We start from the raw sequence: 16,615 nt of genomic DNA, 5'->3' as shown, positions 1-16,615 counted from the left end.
TCAAGCGATCAATGTGTTTTTAATCCGGTTTTCCACATCGATATGGTAAAATGTCAAAGGCTTACTGCACAGCAAGTGCTTGTTGATATCATAATAGACTCTTGCAGCGAATTCGACCCAGATAATGAAGATTTGACTTATAATTCATCCGATAAATCATAGAAAAGTGAAGGAGATGAAATCAGTAACTGGTCTGGACAAAGTGAAATATTTGAATCAGGAAGATAGCCCACAACCTTCAACATAAACAGAAGCTGACATTTTACAATTTCTGTTTTTAATTCAAAGTTACAAGTAAGCTATTGCATACCTCGTCTTGAGACTTCAGCAAATTGTGTCACAATCATATTCCAGTCACTATGTGCAGTTTGGTAGCTATTAGTTGAGCGGCTGCGATGAATTTGTGCCTGAAGTGAAGCACCCCGTCCCGCTGATGCAGCCAAACCAAAACATGCCAGTCTGGGAGGGTTGCACTGGCAGAAGACCTTAGAGGACTGAAAGGGTTAATCCTTTCCTTTATACACACACAGAGACAAAAAGGGCACTTTTAGTTCAAAGTTTCCTTTCAACCCCCTCCTTTATACACTCACACAGAGACAAAAAAACAAAAAAAAAAACAACAGGCACTTCTAGGGATTCACAGAGTTTCCTTTCGGTGTTCCATGGAGATGCTCACAATTTTCCTTTGGTCACCTTGGCGTATTCGGACCTGGCCACGGATCGCATGTGAACCTCGTCAGGGCCGTCGGCCAGTCGCAGGACCCTGGCCCAGGCGTACATCTGTGCCATGGGGAAGTCGTGGCTCAAGCCTGCCCCGCCGTGCGCCTGCAGCATGGATCGGAACAAGGAAATCAGTCAAGAGGTTGACGGGCGCAATAGCCGAGTGGTTAAAGCGTTGGACTGTCAATCTGAGGGTCCCGGGTTCGAATCACGGTGACGGCACCTGGTGGGTAAAAGGGTGGAGATTTTTACGATCTCCCAGGTCAACATATGTGCAGACCTGCTAGTGCCTGAACCCCCTTCGTGTGTAGATGCAAGCAGAAGATCAAATACGCACGTTAAAGATCCTGTAATCCATGTCAGCGTTCGGTGGGTTATGGAAACAAGAACATACCCAGCATGCACACCCCCGAAAATGGAGTATGGCTGCCTACTTGGCGGGGTAAAAACGGTCATACACGTAAAAGCCCACTTGTGTGGAATGAGTGAATGCAGAAGAAGGAGAAGTCAAGAGGTTATCAGGACTGGCTTTTTTTCTTTTCTTTTTTTTGGGGGGGCCATTTTATTCAACAATGGCAGGGGGGGAAAAACACATGTGTACATACATGTCCAGTTTGGATGTGTGCACTGGCAGAAGACCTTAGAGGACTGAAAGGGTTAATCCTTTCCTGTGTACACACACAGAGATAAAAAGGGCACTTTTAGTTCAAAGTTTCCTTTCAACCCCCTCCTTTATACACTCACACAGAGACCAAAAAAAAAAAAAAAAAAAAAAAAAAAAGGGCACTTCTAGGGATTCACAGAGTTTCCTATGTGTTTTTTCCTATCGAAGTGGATTTTTCTACAGAATTTTGCCAGGAACAACCCTTTTGTTGCCGTGGCTTCTTTTATGTGCGCTAAGTACATGCTGCACACGGGACCTCATCCAGTTTGGATGTGTGCATGGTTGTGATGATTGTGAAGGAGGACTGGTGGAATGAGTGCACTTCCTTTTGAAGCGGGGGATTTCTTCCCCTGCTGCTCTCTCACCACGGCCGTTTCACACTTCTGTCTGTCTGATTGTATTTGTATTTAGCATTTCTTTTTATCACAACAGATTTCTCTGTGTGAAATTCGGGCTGCTCTCCCCAGGGAGAGCATGTCGCTATACTACAGCGCCACCCTTTTTAAAAAAAATTTTTTTCTGCATGCAGTTTCATGTGTTTTTCCTATCGAAGTGGATTTTTCTACAGAATTTTGCCAGGAACAACCCTTTTGTTGCCGTGGCTTCTTTTACGTGCGCCAAGTGCATGCTGCACACGGGACCTCGGTTTATCGTCTCATCCGAATGACTAGCATCCAGACCACCACTCAAAGGTCTAGTGGAGGGGGAGAAAATATCGGCGGCTGAGCCGTGATTCGAACCAACGCGCTCAGATTCTCTCGCTTCCTTGGCGGACGCGTTACCTCTAGGCCATCACTCCACGACATCCCCTCAAGAGACACACAGAGACTTTCAAACACAGAATATCAAACATCCCACTTGTCCCAAAACTGAGTGAAGGCATTAACACGACATCCCCTCAAAAGACACACAGAGACACACAAACACAGAATAATGAACCTCCCCGTGTCCCAAACCTGAGTCAAGGCATTAACACGACATCCCCTCAAAAGACACACAGAGACACACAAACACAGAATAATGAACCTCCCCGTGTCCCAAACCTGAGTCAAGGTGTTAACACTTCAAGAGACACACAGAGACATGCAGACACAAAATAACAACACAGAGAGATATGAACACAGAATATCAAACATCCCCTTGTCCCATACATCCCCTCAACAGAAACACAGAGACATACAAACACAAAATAACAAAGCGCAGACATACAAACACAATATAACAAACCACAGACATACAAACACAATATAACAAACCGCAGACATACAAACACAATATAACAAACCACAGAGACATACAAACACAAAATAACAAAACACAGACATACAAACACAAAATAACAAACCACAGACATACAAACACAAAATAACAAACCACAGACACACAAACACAGAATAACAAACCACAGAGATATACAAACACAAAATAACAAAACACAGACATACAAACACAAAATAACAAACCACAGAGACATACAAACACAAAATAACAAACCACAGAGACATACAAACACAAAATAACAAAACACAGAGACATACAAACACAGAATAACAAACCACAGAGACATACAAACACAAAATAACAAAACACACAGACATACAAACACAGGATAACAAACCACAGACATACAAACACACAATAACAAACCACACAGACACACAAACACAGAATATCAAACATCCCCCGGTCAAGGCGTCGACACGACACGCATCTCTCACCTGCATGGCCCTGTCGATGACACGGAGCGCCATGTTGGGGGCGGCGATTTTGATCATGGCAATCTCCGGGGCTGCCACCTGGAGGCAGATCATTCGGTCAGGCTTTCGTCATTGTCAGTAATAATTACATTAATATTGTTATTGTTATTATCAATATTGTCATCGTTATCGTTATCATTATCATTATTGTTATCATTATCATCATCGTTACTAGTAGTAGTAGTAGTAGTATCAACATCATCATGATCATCATTATCATAAATAATATTAATATTTTTATTATCATTATTATTATTATCATTATTAGTATATCATTACTATTACTATCATTATAATTATCATCATTATCATTAATAATATTATTATCATCATTATTACTATTATTGTTATCTTTATCATCATTGGTGCCACTGCTGTTGTTGACACTTAGACAGTGTCTTTGTTCAGTCAGAGACCAAATTCCAAGTGCTTTACAAACAGTCTTTTGCACAACTGGCTGCCTACCTGGGCAGCGCCGACTGACGGCTGCTGTTTAGCGCTCATCATTTAGTTTCCTGTGTCAATCAGTCAGGCTTCAATCACACGCACACATACCCAAATATATCAGAGTGGATTTTTGTGCTCAATTTTGCCAGGGAGAACTCTTTTGTTGCTGTAGGTGCATGCTGCACACTGGATGCCGGCTTATCATCTCATCTGAATGACTGGCATGGTCTGGGTGCCAGTCCTTTGGACGAGATGATAAACCGAGATCCAGAGTGCAGCTTGAGGGATGTGGTGGCCGTCTCCACTCTCGGAGCGACGCTCGCTCAGTCTAATTTCTCAACTATGCCATTATTGTCGTCAGTAGGGGGCTTAGCAGGTGTTGTCCTGAATACATTAAATCAGAACAGGTACAACTGAACACTGCTAATGTGACTCAGCAGCAGGACAGGGTCTCCTCTGGTGTGTGGCCTCCTGGCGACCTAACGTCAATGGTTCCCTGAGGACTGCCGGACACTGGAAATGTGACAGATGAACCCAGGTGTGGGCCATATATGAGGGGGGACTCAGAAATGAGCTGCATGGGAGTAATGCCACCGAAGTGGTGCAGATGATGGGGCAGCAAAAGACAACAACAAAAAAGTTAACACTGCTCACTCACACAACAAGCCCTGGCCCCTTTTGCCTCACCTTGTTGCCATAGAGATCCATCATGTGAGCGGCTTTCAGCACCAGCAGTCGTGTCTGTTCGATCTCCAGGCGGGACATGGCCACGTCAGCCTGAATGGTGCCCTGGGCTGCCAGGGGCTTGCCGAACGCCTGACGGCTCACTGTCTGGAAGCACAGCAAGGGGACAGTCAGAAATGAAGGGTGTTGGGGGGGTGGGGGGCTTCGGAAATCTTGAACCAAAACACACATATATAGCATCATCATCAGGAAAGTCATTCGCAAACGATGATGTCACATGAAGGTTGAATGCACATGTCATATCCAGTCGGATTAATAAAAATGTACTGTCAGTGACTTTGGGAAAGAGAATGCAGCCAAAAGGCAGAATCACAAATGAATGCGGCCGCACTGTGGGCAGACAATAGCAGACGATTGGTCTATTTTCCTCCCTTTGCGGTACTGACGCTTCAGGTCAAGGCCCTGAAGACAACCCCTCCTCACCCACACAGTAACAATAACATTAATGCAGACTGATGCTCAGTTACATACATAAACATGCTGTTCGTCCTTCAGACTCGAAGATGACCAGGGCTTCAAGAATCGGTGTAGTTTGAAGTCATGACTTGCGTGTGACTTGGATCAAAGAGAGGGAGGGGTTGTGCAGGTCATCAGCCTCACTCTCTCGTCCTGGCCTATCTGGACCCAGTGCCAAGACACAGTCGAGACGGGTGGAGACAGGTCAGGATGGAGTGAATGGCTCCTTCTTCTTCGTTCGTGGGCTGAAACTCCCACGTTCACTCGTATGCATACAAGTGGGCTTTTTTTTACGTGTATGACCGTTTTTACCCCACCTTGTAGGCAGCCATACTCCGCTTTCGGGGGCGTGCATGCTGGGTATGTTCTTGTTTCCATAACCCACCAAATGCTGACATGGATTACAGGATCTTTAACGTGCACATTTGATCTTCTGCTTGCGTCTACACACGAAGGGGGTTCAGGCACTAGCAGGTCTGCACATATGTTGACCTGGGAGATCGTAAAAATCTCCACCCTTTACCCACCAGGCGCCGTCACCGTGATTCGAACCCCGGACCCTTAGATTGAAAGTCCAACGCTTTAACCACTCGGCTGTTGTGCCCGTCAGAGTGAATGGCTGACTGTGTCCTGCATGTGTCTCACAGCGCCCTTTTAGCGCTCCACGGCGCATTGCTGAGAAACGCCTTTCTACCCGTTGAACCAATGATGGTTTCTTCCGCGCAGTCCACCGAATCCAGGTTTCACACTCTAGGAGATAAGCCCTAGATGTTGTGGGTCCATGGCAGTTCTTGCGGCGTGCTCACAAGCCTCCCTACCCATTGTTTGGCATCCTCATCCACCTTTGCAGCCGTTGGGAGATGTCTCCTCTTCCACCTGCTCCACCGTTGGGATGACCTCGTACATAAACATAAACATTCATGCATCAGGTAAACCACACATGAACAATCGTGTGCACACACAAACAGACATGCACTGACACTGCTTGAATATGTAGCAAAGCCATGAAAAATAGGCATGCATGTGCATACACATACATACACACACATGCACACCCATACACATGCATACACATACATACACACCCATACACATCCACACACATAAATACACACGCACACACACACACACACACACACATACACTCTCTCCCTCTCTTTCTCACTCTTGTCTCATGTCAAAATATATGAAACGATGATGGGTGTGGAAGGAGGGGGTGGGTGGGGGGAGGGGACTTGGACGTTGGACATGATCTTCATTCCTGTGCAATGGTGGCCTCTCCAAGAGAGGCGTGAGCCACTGATCCTTCTGTTCCTGTGTCCCGTACTTCACCAGCACCTCCATGTTCCCCGTGTCTGGGGCGCTGCAGTTGAACACCTGTATGACAGGCGCAACAGCCGAGTGGTTAAAGTGCTGGACTTTCCATCTGAGGGTCCCGGTTTTGAATCTCGGTAACGGCGCCTGGTGGGGTAAAGGGTGGAGATTTTTTCCGAACTCCCAGGTCAACATATGTGCAGTGGTGTACAGTGGAGTGCAGTGTGCACAAAACTGGCCCAACCCTTTAAACTCATGGATCATCTGTCATGGCCAAGCCAGCTGGGACGGTGACTGTGAGGTCCACAGGTCACAGGTCTTACTTCAGAGTGTTCTCCTCCTGGGCAGTCGCCACCCAAGGCTAGGGGACTGCCTCCCCCTGTGAAGTGACCAGGACGGAAGGAGCCCCCGACACACCCCATCCATGTGGGAACTTCAGTCCTCCTCAGCCCAGTCCGCCGTCGGAGGTGATGTCCAGCCAGTCTGCCTTTCGAGGGTGCAGAGTCAGTGGCTTTTTTTTTCCATCACCTAGTCTGACTGCCAACCAAGGCCTGTGACAGCCCAGACCAGCTAAGCCAGTTATCTCACTGGGCAATCAGTCCCACATGGCAATCGGTCCCACATGGCAATCAGTCCCACCAGGCAATCGGTCCCACAGGGCAATTGGTCCCACAGGGCAATCAGTCCCACCAGGCAATCGGTCCCACATGGCAATCAGTCCCACATGGCAATCAGTCCCACCAGGCAATCAGTCCCACCAGGCAATCGGTCCCACATGGCAATCAGTCCCACATGGCAATCAGTCCCACAGGGGCAATCAGTCCCACCAGGCAATCGATCCCACAGGGCAATTGGTCCCAATCGGTTCCACCAGGCAATTGGTCCCACAGGGAAATTGCTCCCACAATCGCTCCCACAGGGCAATCGCTCCCACCCTAGACTAGACAAAACTCTGTGGAAACAGGGCTGATACGTGAAGGTGGCGTTGTCATGGGAACATTTTTGTGTAGGACAAGCATGCACTTTCATAACTACCATCTTTCCGGAATAAAAAACATTTTCTGCAACCCCTGACCTGTCCCCCCCGCTACCCTTCCCCCCGCCACCCCATCCACACTCTCCCACCCCTCCCCACAACCACCTTACCCTGTCCAGCATCAGCTGCAGACAGCGCTCGGCGTGACCAACCAGACGCATGCAGTGGTGGATGCGGCCCGGCCCCAGTCGACCCTGCGCGATCTCAAAGCCCCGCCCCTCGCCCAGGAGCAGGTTGGAGGCAGGGACGCGGACGTTGTCGAACACCACCTCCCCGTGACCGCCTTGGGTGGGGTGGGGGGTAGGGGGGTGTGGGGGGGGGGAGGGCGAAGGGAGAGAAACGGTGGCAAAGGTGTGTGGGTGAGTCTTTTTGGAATAGTTTTGGATAGAATAGGACAGGACAGGACAGGACAGGACAGAACAGAACAGGATAGGATAGAACAGGACAGGACAGAACAGGACAGAACAGAACAGGATAGGATAGAACAGGACAGGACAGAACAGGACAGAACAGAACAGGATAGGATAGAACAGGACAGGACAGAACAGAACAGGATAGGATAGAACAGGACAGGACAGAACAGAACAGGATAGGATAGAACAGGACAGGATAGAAAAGGGACAGAACAGGACAAGATATGATTAAACAGGACAGGATAAAACAGAACAGGACAGGACATGATAGAATGAATAGAACAGAACAGAACAGAACAGGACAGGACATGACATGACAGAACTATAGAACAGGACAGGACAGGATAGAATAGAATAGAATTGAACAGAACAGAACAGAACAGAACAGGACAGGACAGGACATGACAGAACTATAGAACAGGACAGGATAGAACAGAACAGAACAGAACAGAACAGAACAGAACAGGACAGGACAGGACAGAACAGAACTATAGAACAGGACAGGACAGAATAGAACAGAATGGAACAGAACAGAACAGAACAGGATAGGACAGGACAGTACAACGTTAAAACTGCCTTCATTCAACAACAAAAAAAAAGAAAAAAAAAAGAGAGCACAACTGTATGGCACCATCATGGCCCCAGTGGCCCCAGAGAGCAAAATGCTGCTGGAAGTGGGAAGAAAAAGAATTACAACAAAGTGATACACACCCACACTCTCACTCACACAAGCCCCGTTAACACATGGTCCCATCCCAGTCAAACAGATTGAAGAGATACACTTAAAATGGTTTAAAACATCACAACCAATCACATGGAAAGAACGTTTCCTCAACATCAAGCAGATTAGAGATATACACTTAAAAATGGTTTAAAATATCGCAACCGGTCACATTCGAAAGAACGTTTCCTCAAAATCAAGCAGATTAGAGATATACACTTAAATATGGTTTAAAATATCGCAACCGATCACATTCGAAAGAACGTTTCCTCAAAATCAAGCAGATTATAAAGACATACACTTAACCCATTCAACCCAACAGATTTCACAGCCTCAACAAGCTTCCCTGTGATATCGATACAGAAAAAAGACAACACAGAAAATATTACGTTTTTCCTAAAAAAAAAATTACATGTGGACACATACAAAAACACAGCAGAAGTTAGTTCCCTTCCCTAGCAGTGTATGCATGCGTAGGAGGAACACGAAAACCATTTTAACGAGACAAATTTGACACCTGAGCAATGCTCTGGTGCAGGGTTAAATAGCTTCAGGAATGCTGGAAGAAAAAACGAAAAACTCACTGGGAGCGTCATCGTAGCCAAACACCGACAGAGGCCGGATGACCTTGACCCCCGGGGCATCCATGGGCACCAGGATCATGCTCTGCTGCTTGTGGCGTGAGGCCGTCACGTCCGTCTTGCCCATGAAGATGCACAGTTTGCATCGGGGATCCAAGGCACCTGTGTCACGTCAAGACGCTGTTAAAAAAAGGAAATTTTCTTCCAAAAATTACGTTTATCTAACATACTTACTGTAACCCACTGGTGCAGGCTCTGGCAGGGGTCTGATTCCCTGTCCTGTGCAAACTACTACCCGCCTACGTGGAGAAAACAGAGGTAGCTATGGCTGATAACCTCCCGGAAGTAGATATCCTCCCTTCTGCGTAACCTCCCGGAAGTAGATATCCTTCCTTCTACGTAACCTCCTGGAAGGAGATATCCTCCCTTCTGCGTAACCTCCTGGAAGGAGATATCCTCCCTTCTGCGGAAGTAGATATCCTCCCTTCTGCGTAACCTCCAGGAAGTAGATATCCTCCCTTCTGCGTAACCTCCCGGAAGTAGATATCCTCCCTTCTGTAACCTCCTGGAAGGAGATATCCTCCTTCTGCGGAAGTAGATATCCTTCCTTCTACGTAACCTCCCGGAAGTAGATATCCTCCCTTCTGCGTAACCTCCCGGAAGTAAATATCCTTCCTTCTGCGTAACCTCCTGGAAGTAGATATCCTCCCTTTGTGTAACCTCCAGGAAGTAGATATCCTTCCTTCTGCGTAACCTCCAGGAAGTAGATATCCTTCCTTCTTCATAACCTCCTGAAAGGAGATATCCTTCCTTCTGCGTCCCTGAGTAGCGCCTCCTTTTGACATTTTAAAAGTTTCAGTTTCAGTTTCTCAAGGAGGCTTCACTGAATTCAGACAAATTCACACACACGCCACACCACATCTGATAGAAAGATGCCTGACCAGCAGCGTAGCCCAAAGCGCAAAAGCAGGTGTTCAGTGCATGCATGTATTTTTGTATACCTACCTGACTGGATTTCTTCTGGAGAAGTTTGCCGGAGGATAACACTTATGTTGCCGTGGGTTATTTTTCAGTGTGCTATGTGCGTACTGTGCACAGGACCTAGGTTTATCGTCTGATCCGAATGACCAGACGCTCAGTTTGATCTTCCAGTCAAACCTGGGAGAAAGGGCAAGAGTGGGATTCAAACCCACACCCTCACGGACACTGTATTGGCAGACAACCGGTCTTAACCATTCTGCCACCTTCCTCGTAATTATTATAAAAAAATTTTTAAAAACAAGCGTGTTGTGCTGAGCTGTGCTGTGTTGTGCTGTGTTTTCCCTGTGTTGTGATGCACTGTGTTGCGCGTTGTATTGTATTACTGCTTGTCACAGCAGATTTCTCTGTGTGAAGTTCAGGTTGCCCTTCCCCAGGGACAGCCCAACGCTGCAGTGCAGCGCCACACCCTTTTTCTTCCTTCCACGCTTGTCTGTTTCATAACCAAAGTGGACATTTGGCAGAGCTTTGCCTGGGACCAGCCCTTTGGTTGTTGTGGATTCTTTTACGTGCGCTAAGCGCGTGCAGCACCTCAGTTTATATCGTCTCATCCCAAAGACTTGTACCCAGACCACCGCTAACGGTCTGGTGGAGGGAGGAGTGTGGGATTCATGTTATGATTCACTGGTGGTCTTCTTCTTCTTCTTCTTCTGCGTTCGTGGGCTGCAACTCCCACGTTCACTCGTATGTACACGAGTGGGCTTTTACGTGTATGACCGTTTTTACCCCGCCATGTAGGCAGCCATACTCCGTTTTCGGGGGTGTGCATGCTGGGTATGTTCTTGTTTCCATAACCCACCGAACGCTGACATGGATTACAGGATCTTTAACGTGCGTATTGGATCTTCTGCTTGCATATACACACGAAGGGGCTTCAGGCACTAGCAGGTCTGCACATATGTTGACCTGGGAGATCGTAAAAATCTCCACCCTTCACCCACCAGGCGCCGTCACCGTGATTCGAACCCGGGACCCTCAGATTGACAGTCCAACGCTTTAACCACTCGGCTATTGCGCCCGTCACTGGTGGTCAGTCCAGTCCTTTGCAGCTCTTCCTTTCCCACCACCCTGTTGCTTCAGCTCCTCAGTCACCCCACCCCATCTTTCCATGTACCCCCTCTCCATCTTGCAACACATACACACGCACTTTCTTTTTCTCCCTTTTCTTTCCACACGTCTAGTAATCACTTGACAGTGAAAAGATGTCAAATCAAAGAAAAAGAACAACAATGTATATTGGAATGGATTTTACAACAACAAAAAAACAGAATCTTGCCAAGGACAATTGTCTTATTTGCTGTGGGTTCTTTTATGTGTGCTGAATTAAGTGCGCACTCCACATAAACCTCAGAATAATAATGGCAAGACAAGGTTTCTCACCTGACCTCCACCACTTGTGCCCATCGACTGGGCTCTACAAAAACAGAATCTTGCCAGGGGCAACTCTCTTACTGCTGTGGGTTCTTTTACGTGTGCTGAATTGCACACGACACACAGACCTCAGCAAAGGCAAGACAAGGTCTTTCACCTGATGTCCACCACTTGTGCCCACAAAAACAGAAACTTGACAGGGACTTCTTCTGCGTTCACTCGTATGCACACGAGGGGGCTTTTACGTGTATGACCGTTTTTACCCCGCCATGTAGGCAGCCATACTCCGTTTTTGGGGGTGTGCATGCAGAGTATGTTCTTGTTTCCATAACCCACCGAACACTGACATGGATTACAAGATCTTTAACGTGCATATTTGATCTTCTGCTTGCATATACACACGAAGGGGGTTCAGGCACTAGCAGGTCTGCACATATGTTGACCTGGGAGATCATAAAAATCTCCACCCTTTACCCACCAGGCGCTGTCACCGTGATTCGAACCCAGGACCCTCAGACTGACAGTCCAACGCTTTAACCACTCGGCTATTGTGCCCGTCAAGAGTGCCAGGGACAACTCTCTGATTTGCTGTGGGTTCTTTTACGTACGCTGAATATCAAGTACACACTCCACACAGACCTCAGAATGATAATGGCAAGACAAGGTTTCTCACCTGACCTCCACCACTTGTGCCCATCGACTGGGCTCTACAAAAACAGAATCTTGCCAGGGACAACTCTCTTACTGCTGTGGGTTCTTTTACGTGTGCTGAATTGCACACTACACACAGACCTCAGAATGATAATGGCAAGACAAGGTTTCTCACCTGACGTCCACCACTTGTGCCCATTGATGATGTAGTGGTCTCCGTCACGTCGGATGGATGCCTGGATGTTGGTGGCATCAGAGGAAGCGACCTGTGCAGAACAGTCATTCTGGTTTTGATAAACTGGTAGAACGAACGAACGAACAGACATGCTTTTTTTCTTTTATATATATATATATGTATATATAAAGTAAGTTGAATGAGCATGAACATGGTTTTTGTTTTGATTTTTTAACATACAGTCCTTGATGTAAAGAGAAAATGAAACAGTAGAAAGGAAAGGTCGCTGGTGAAGAAAGAGAGTGTGTGTGTGTGTGTTCGTTCATTCTTTAGTTTAACGTCTTTTCACTATCAGTGATATTAGATGATTAAAAAAAATATTAAAAAAAGTGTGGGGTGGGGGAGGGGAGGGGGGGAGGGAGTGTGGGAGGGGAGAGGGAAGAGGAAAACAGAAAAGGTAGAAAACTACCCAAAAATGCATAACTAACATGTAATTACATTTAACAGTAATAATTCAATAATGATAACAATAATCAGAAACCATTAACACAATTCTGAAGTACGTTAAAGGAATGTAGAAACAGGGCTATGAACTAATGCCTGTGAAAGTGCGACCGTAAGAACCTCGTCAGAAATAACTTTCCAAAAATCATCTGCAGAATAGTTATTCTCTTTGAAATACTTGGGCAAGAAGGTACATAACTGCTGACAGTGAAACAAACAATGATGCAAGCTGAACTGCTTACCACAGATGCGTATAACATTTTTACTATACTTTGTCTTCAGCACATCAAGTTTTATACAGAAGAAAGTAGAGGTTATTAATCTTGTATAGCAAGCTGATGGATTCGGTATCTTTTCTTTAATAATATGCTCGAGGAATAATGTCCCTTTATGTTTTAAAAACTTTTCCTTCCATCAGTTATGAAATCGACCCCATGCTGATTTTTCTAACAAAATGTTTGCCTCTTTTACAGAAAGACGGACATGTATTTCTGTCGATCTTTCTGAATCTTGTGCTCCTCATTTATCTGCTTTATCAGCAGTTTCATTGCCATGAATGCCCACATGAGAAGGCACCCAACAAAAACTGACCTCAGTCCCTTTAATCCTCAAACAATGTACCAAATGATTTGCTTCAATAACTACGTCAGGTCTTGTTTCAAGGCTAAATAATTCTAGAGCATAAAGTACTGATTAGGAATCAACAAAGAATGGTGTGTGTGTGTGTGTGTGTGTGTGTGAATACATATATATGCATGTGTCTGTACATACACACACAGGCAGGGACAAATACATGCTCACAATACCCCTCCATACCCCACTCCCCACCTCCCTAAAAACACCCCCGCCCCCAACTCAGACCCACACCACACACACTCAGCCCTGCCTCCCTCATGCACACTCCAAGACAATCACCATCAAAACACCAGCAGACACACACACACACCCTACACACACACACACACCCTACACACACACACACACACACACACACACACAGCCTACACACACACACATACCCTACACACACACACACACACACACACACACACACACACACCCTACACACCCTACACACATGCGCACACACACACAGACGCACACCCCCAGCCCCCTCCCACACACACACACACACACTCGTCCATACACACACACGTACACACAGACGCACACCCTCCCTACACACACACACCCTTCACACACACACACACCCTACAAACACACACACACACATGCACACACACAAACACGCATACACACACACACACACACCCTTCACACATACACACACACACACCCTACAAACACACACACACACACACACACACACACCCTTCACACACACACACACACATGCCCCTACAGACACCCACCCCCACACACACAAACACACCTACACCCACTCTAATGCACACTCCACACACACCCCCCTCCCTACACACACATACACACACACACCCTACACACACACTCAGACACATGCACACTCCCCCTCCCCCCAAACTCCACACACACACACCTCTACACACACACACACTCCCCCTTCCCCCAAACTCCACACACACACACCTCTACACACACACACACTCCCCCTCCCCCCAAACTCCACACACACACACCTCTACACACACACACACACTCCCCCTCCCCCCAAACTCCACACACACACACCTCTACACACACACACACACTCCCCACTCACCCTACACACACACACACCCACAACATACCCCTCTAAGCACCCCCTTCCACACACTCACCGCCGGCTCCGTCATGCCGAAACAGGACCGTATCTTTCCCTCCAAGAGAGGCGTGAGCCACTGGTCCTTCTGTTCCTGTGTCCCGTACTTCACCAGCACCTCCATGTTCCCCGTGTCTGGGGCACTGCAGTTGAACACCTGCATGACAGGCGCAACAGCTGAGTGGGGTTAAAGTGCTGCACTTTCGATCTGAGGGTCCCGGTTTTGAATCTCGGTAACGGCGCCTGGCGGGTAAAGGGTGGAGATTTTTCCGAACTCCCATGTCAATGATATGTGCAGATCTGCTTGTGCCTGAACCCCCTTCAAGTGGATACACAAGCAGAAGATCAAATACACATCTTAAAGATCCTGTGATCCATGTCAGCGTTCGGTGGGTTATGGAAACAAGAACATATCCAGCATGCACACCCCCGAAAATGGAGTATGGCTGCCTACATGGCGGGGTAAAAACGTAAACATATACATAAAAGTCCATTCGTCCACATACCATGACCGTGGGAGCTGCAGCCAACACACAAAGGAGGAGGATGAACGAAGAAGAAGAAGAAGAAAAAGAAGAAGAAGAAGAAAATCTGCAGTTTCAGTTTCAGTTTCAGTAGCTCAAGGAGGCGTCACTGCGTTCGGACAAATCCATATACGCTACACCACATCTGCCAAGCAGATGCCTGACCAGCAGCATAACCCAACGCGCTTAGTCAGGCCTTGAGGAAAAAAAAAAAAAATAGTAGTAATGTATGTATTACAGTCAGTTGTGTCCGACTATGACCATCATAACAGCAGAGGAGGTAACTGCCGTACCTATGCTGTTGGCCCAGCTGTAAGCTGATGTCAATCTGTAATATAAGCTGACAGGCGACATGACAGGCCTAATAACAATAAAAATACTGCAACTACTACTACTACTGCTACTACTAATCATTATTATCATCATCATAATAACTAGGAGGGTTGCAGACCCATTTCCATCTGATTTTCGTGGAGGTTCCCTGGTAATTATTTTGTGAGAATCACCTGCGCATGTGATGAGTGTTTCCATTTCCTTTTTTTTTTTTTCTTTTTTTTTTTTTTTTTTTTTTAGATCACGAAGGGCTAAAATTTCACTGTGGAAATCACTTATGACAAAAAAGGATATTGAACAATTTTAGTGACAATTTTTTGCAAGTTTACAAGATATATTTGGTTTCGAAATTACAACCATTGTTTGCTTTATTCTTTTATATTTACTTTTGAGTGCGTTTCTTGTCACATTGTCTTTCATTATGCATTCAAAGTGATCCATTTATAAACTCTGCCCCCCAAAAATGTCCAGACAAAGGCAGTGAGTGCAAACTCAGAAACACTAGTTACGGTGGTGGGCTGGCCATGACATCATATGACCTACTTCTCGCTCATATGACCTACTTCTCGCTCTGCAAGCGACGAAAGGTCCCCCACAAAAGAGGACCGGCTTCTTCTCTTCTTCTTCTTCTTCTTCGTTCGTGGGCTGCAACTCCCACGTTCACTCGTATGTACGTGAGTGGGCTTTTACGTGTATGACCATTTTTACCCTGCCTTGTAGGCAGCCATACTCTGCTTTCGGGGGCGTGCATGCTGGGTATGTTCTTGTTTCCATAACCCACCGAACGCTGACATGGATTACAGGATCTTTAACGTGCGTATTTGATCTTCTGCTTGCGTCTACACACGAAGGGGGTTCCTGCGTCTACACACGAAGGGGGTTCAGGCACTAGCAGGTCTGCACATATGTTGACCTGGGAGATCGTAAAAATCTCCACCCTTTACCCACCAGGCGCCGTCACCGTGATTCGAACCCCGGACCCTTAGATTGAAAGTCCAACGCTTTAACCACTCGGCTATTGCGCCCGTCAAGGGGACCAGCAAACCCTGCCTAATAATGATAATGATAATACTTATAATAACAACGAATGATTACGATAATGATTGTGATTATGACAACAATAATAATGATGATGATACTAACAATAACAATAATTGTAGTGAAGTACCAATGCAGTGCTCCGTGTGGTCTGGACGCTAGTCATTTGGATGAGAAGATAAACCGAGGTCCTGTGTACAGCATGCACTTAGCGTGCGTAAAAGATCCCACAGCAACAAAAGGGCTGTCCATGGCAAAATTTTGTAGAAAAATCCACTTCGATAGGAAAAACAAATAAAACTGCATGCAGGAAAAAAATACACACAAAAAAAGGGTGGCGCTCTCAGTGTAGCGACACGCTCTCCCTGGGGAGAGCAGCATGAATTT

At 46.5% G+C, this 16,615-nt stretch overlaps 1 protein-coding gene across 1 annotated transcript in view; it reads right to left on the bottom strand.

The window, feature by feature from the left end:
* The window catches only part of LOC143288609 (acyl-CoA dehydrogenase family member 10-like), a 42,334-nt gene continuing 25,719 nt past the window's right edge, over positions 1–16,615 (bottom strand). The window contains exons 16-22 of the mRNA XM_076597264.1: positions 14,353–14,490; positions 12,089–12,179; positions 8,857–9,015; positions 7,249–7,421; positions 4,276–4,419; positions 3,103–3,180; positions 1–825 (exon numbers count right to left, since the gene is read on the bottom strand). Of these exons, the coding sequence (XP_076453379.1) occupies positions 673–825; positions 3,103–3,180; positions 4,276–4,419; positions 7,249–7,421; positions 8,857–9,015; positions 12,089–12,179; positions 14,353–14,490 (936 nt within the window). The 3' untranslated portion in view covers positions 1–672. The remainder of the gene's footprint in view (positions 826–3,102; positions 3,181–4,275; positions 4,420–7,248; positions 7,422–8,856; positions 9,016–12,088; positions 12,180–14,352; positions 14,491–16,615) is intronic.

This window comes from Babylonia areolata, chromosome 12 (assembly GCF_041734735.1).
Source record: "Babylonia areolata isolate BAREFJ2019XMU chromosome 12, ASM4173473v1, whole genome shotgun sequence".
Classification (NCBI taxonomy): domain Eukaryota; kingdom Metazoa; phylum Mollusca; class Gastropoda; order Neogastropoda; family Buccinidae; genus Babylonia; species Babylonia areolata.
Note: the sequence above shows the minus strand (reverse complement) of the source record. Positions and strands in the feature narration are given on the sequence as shown.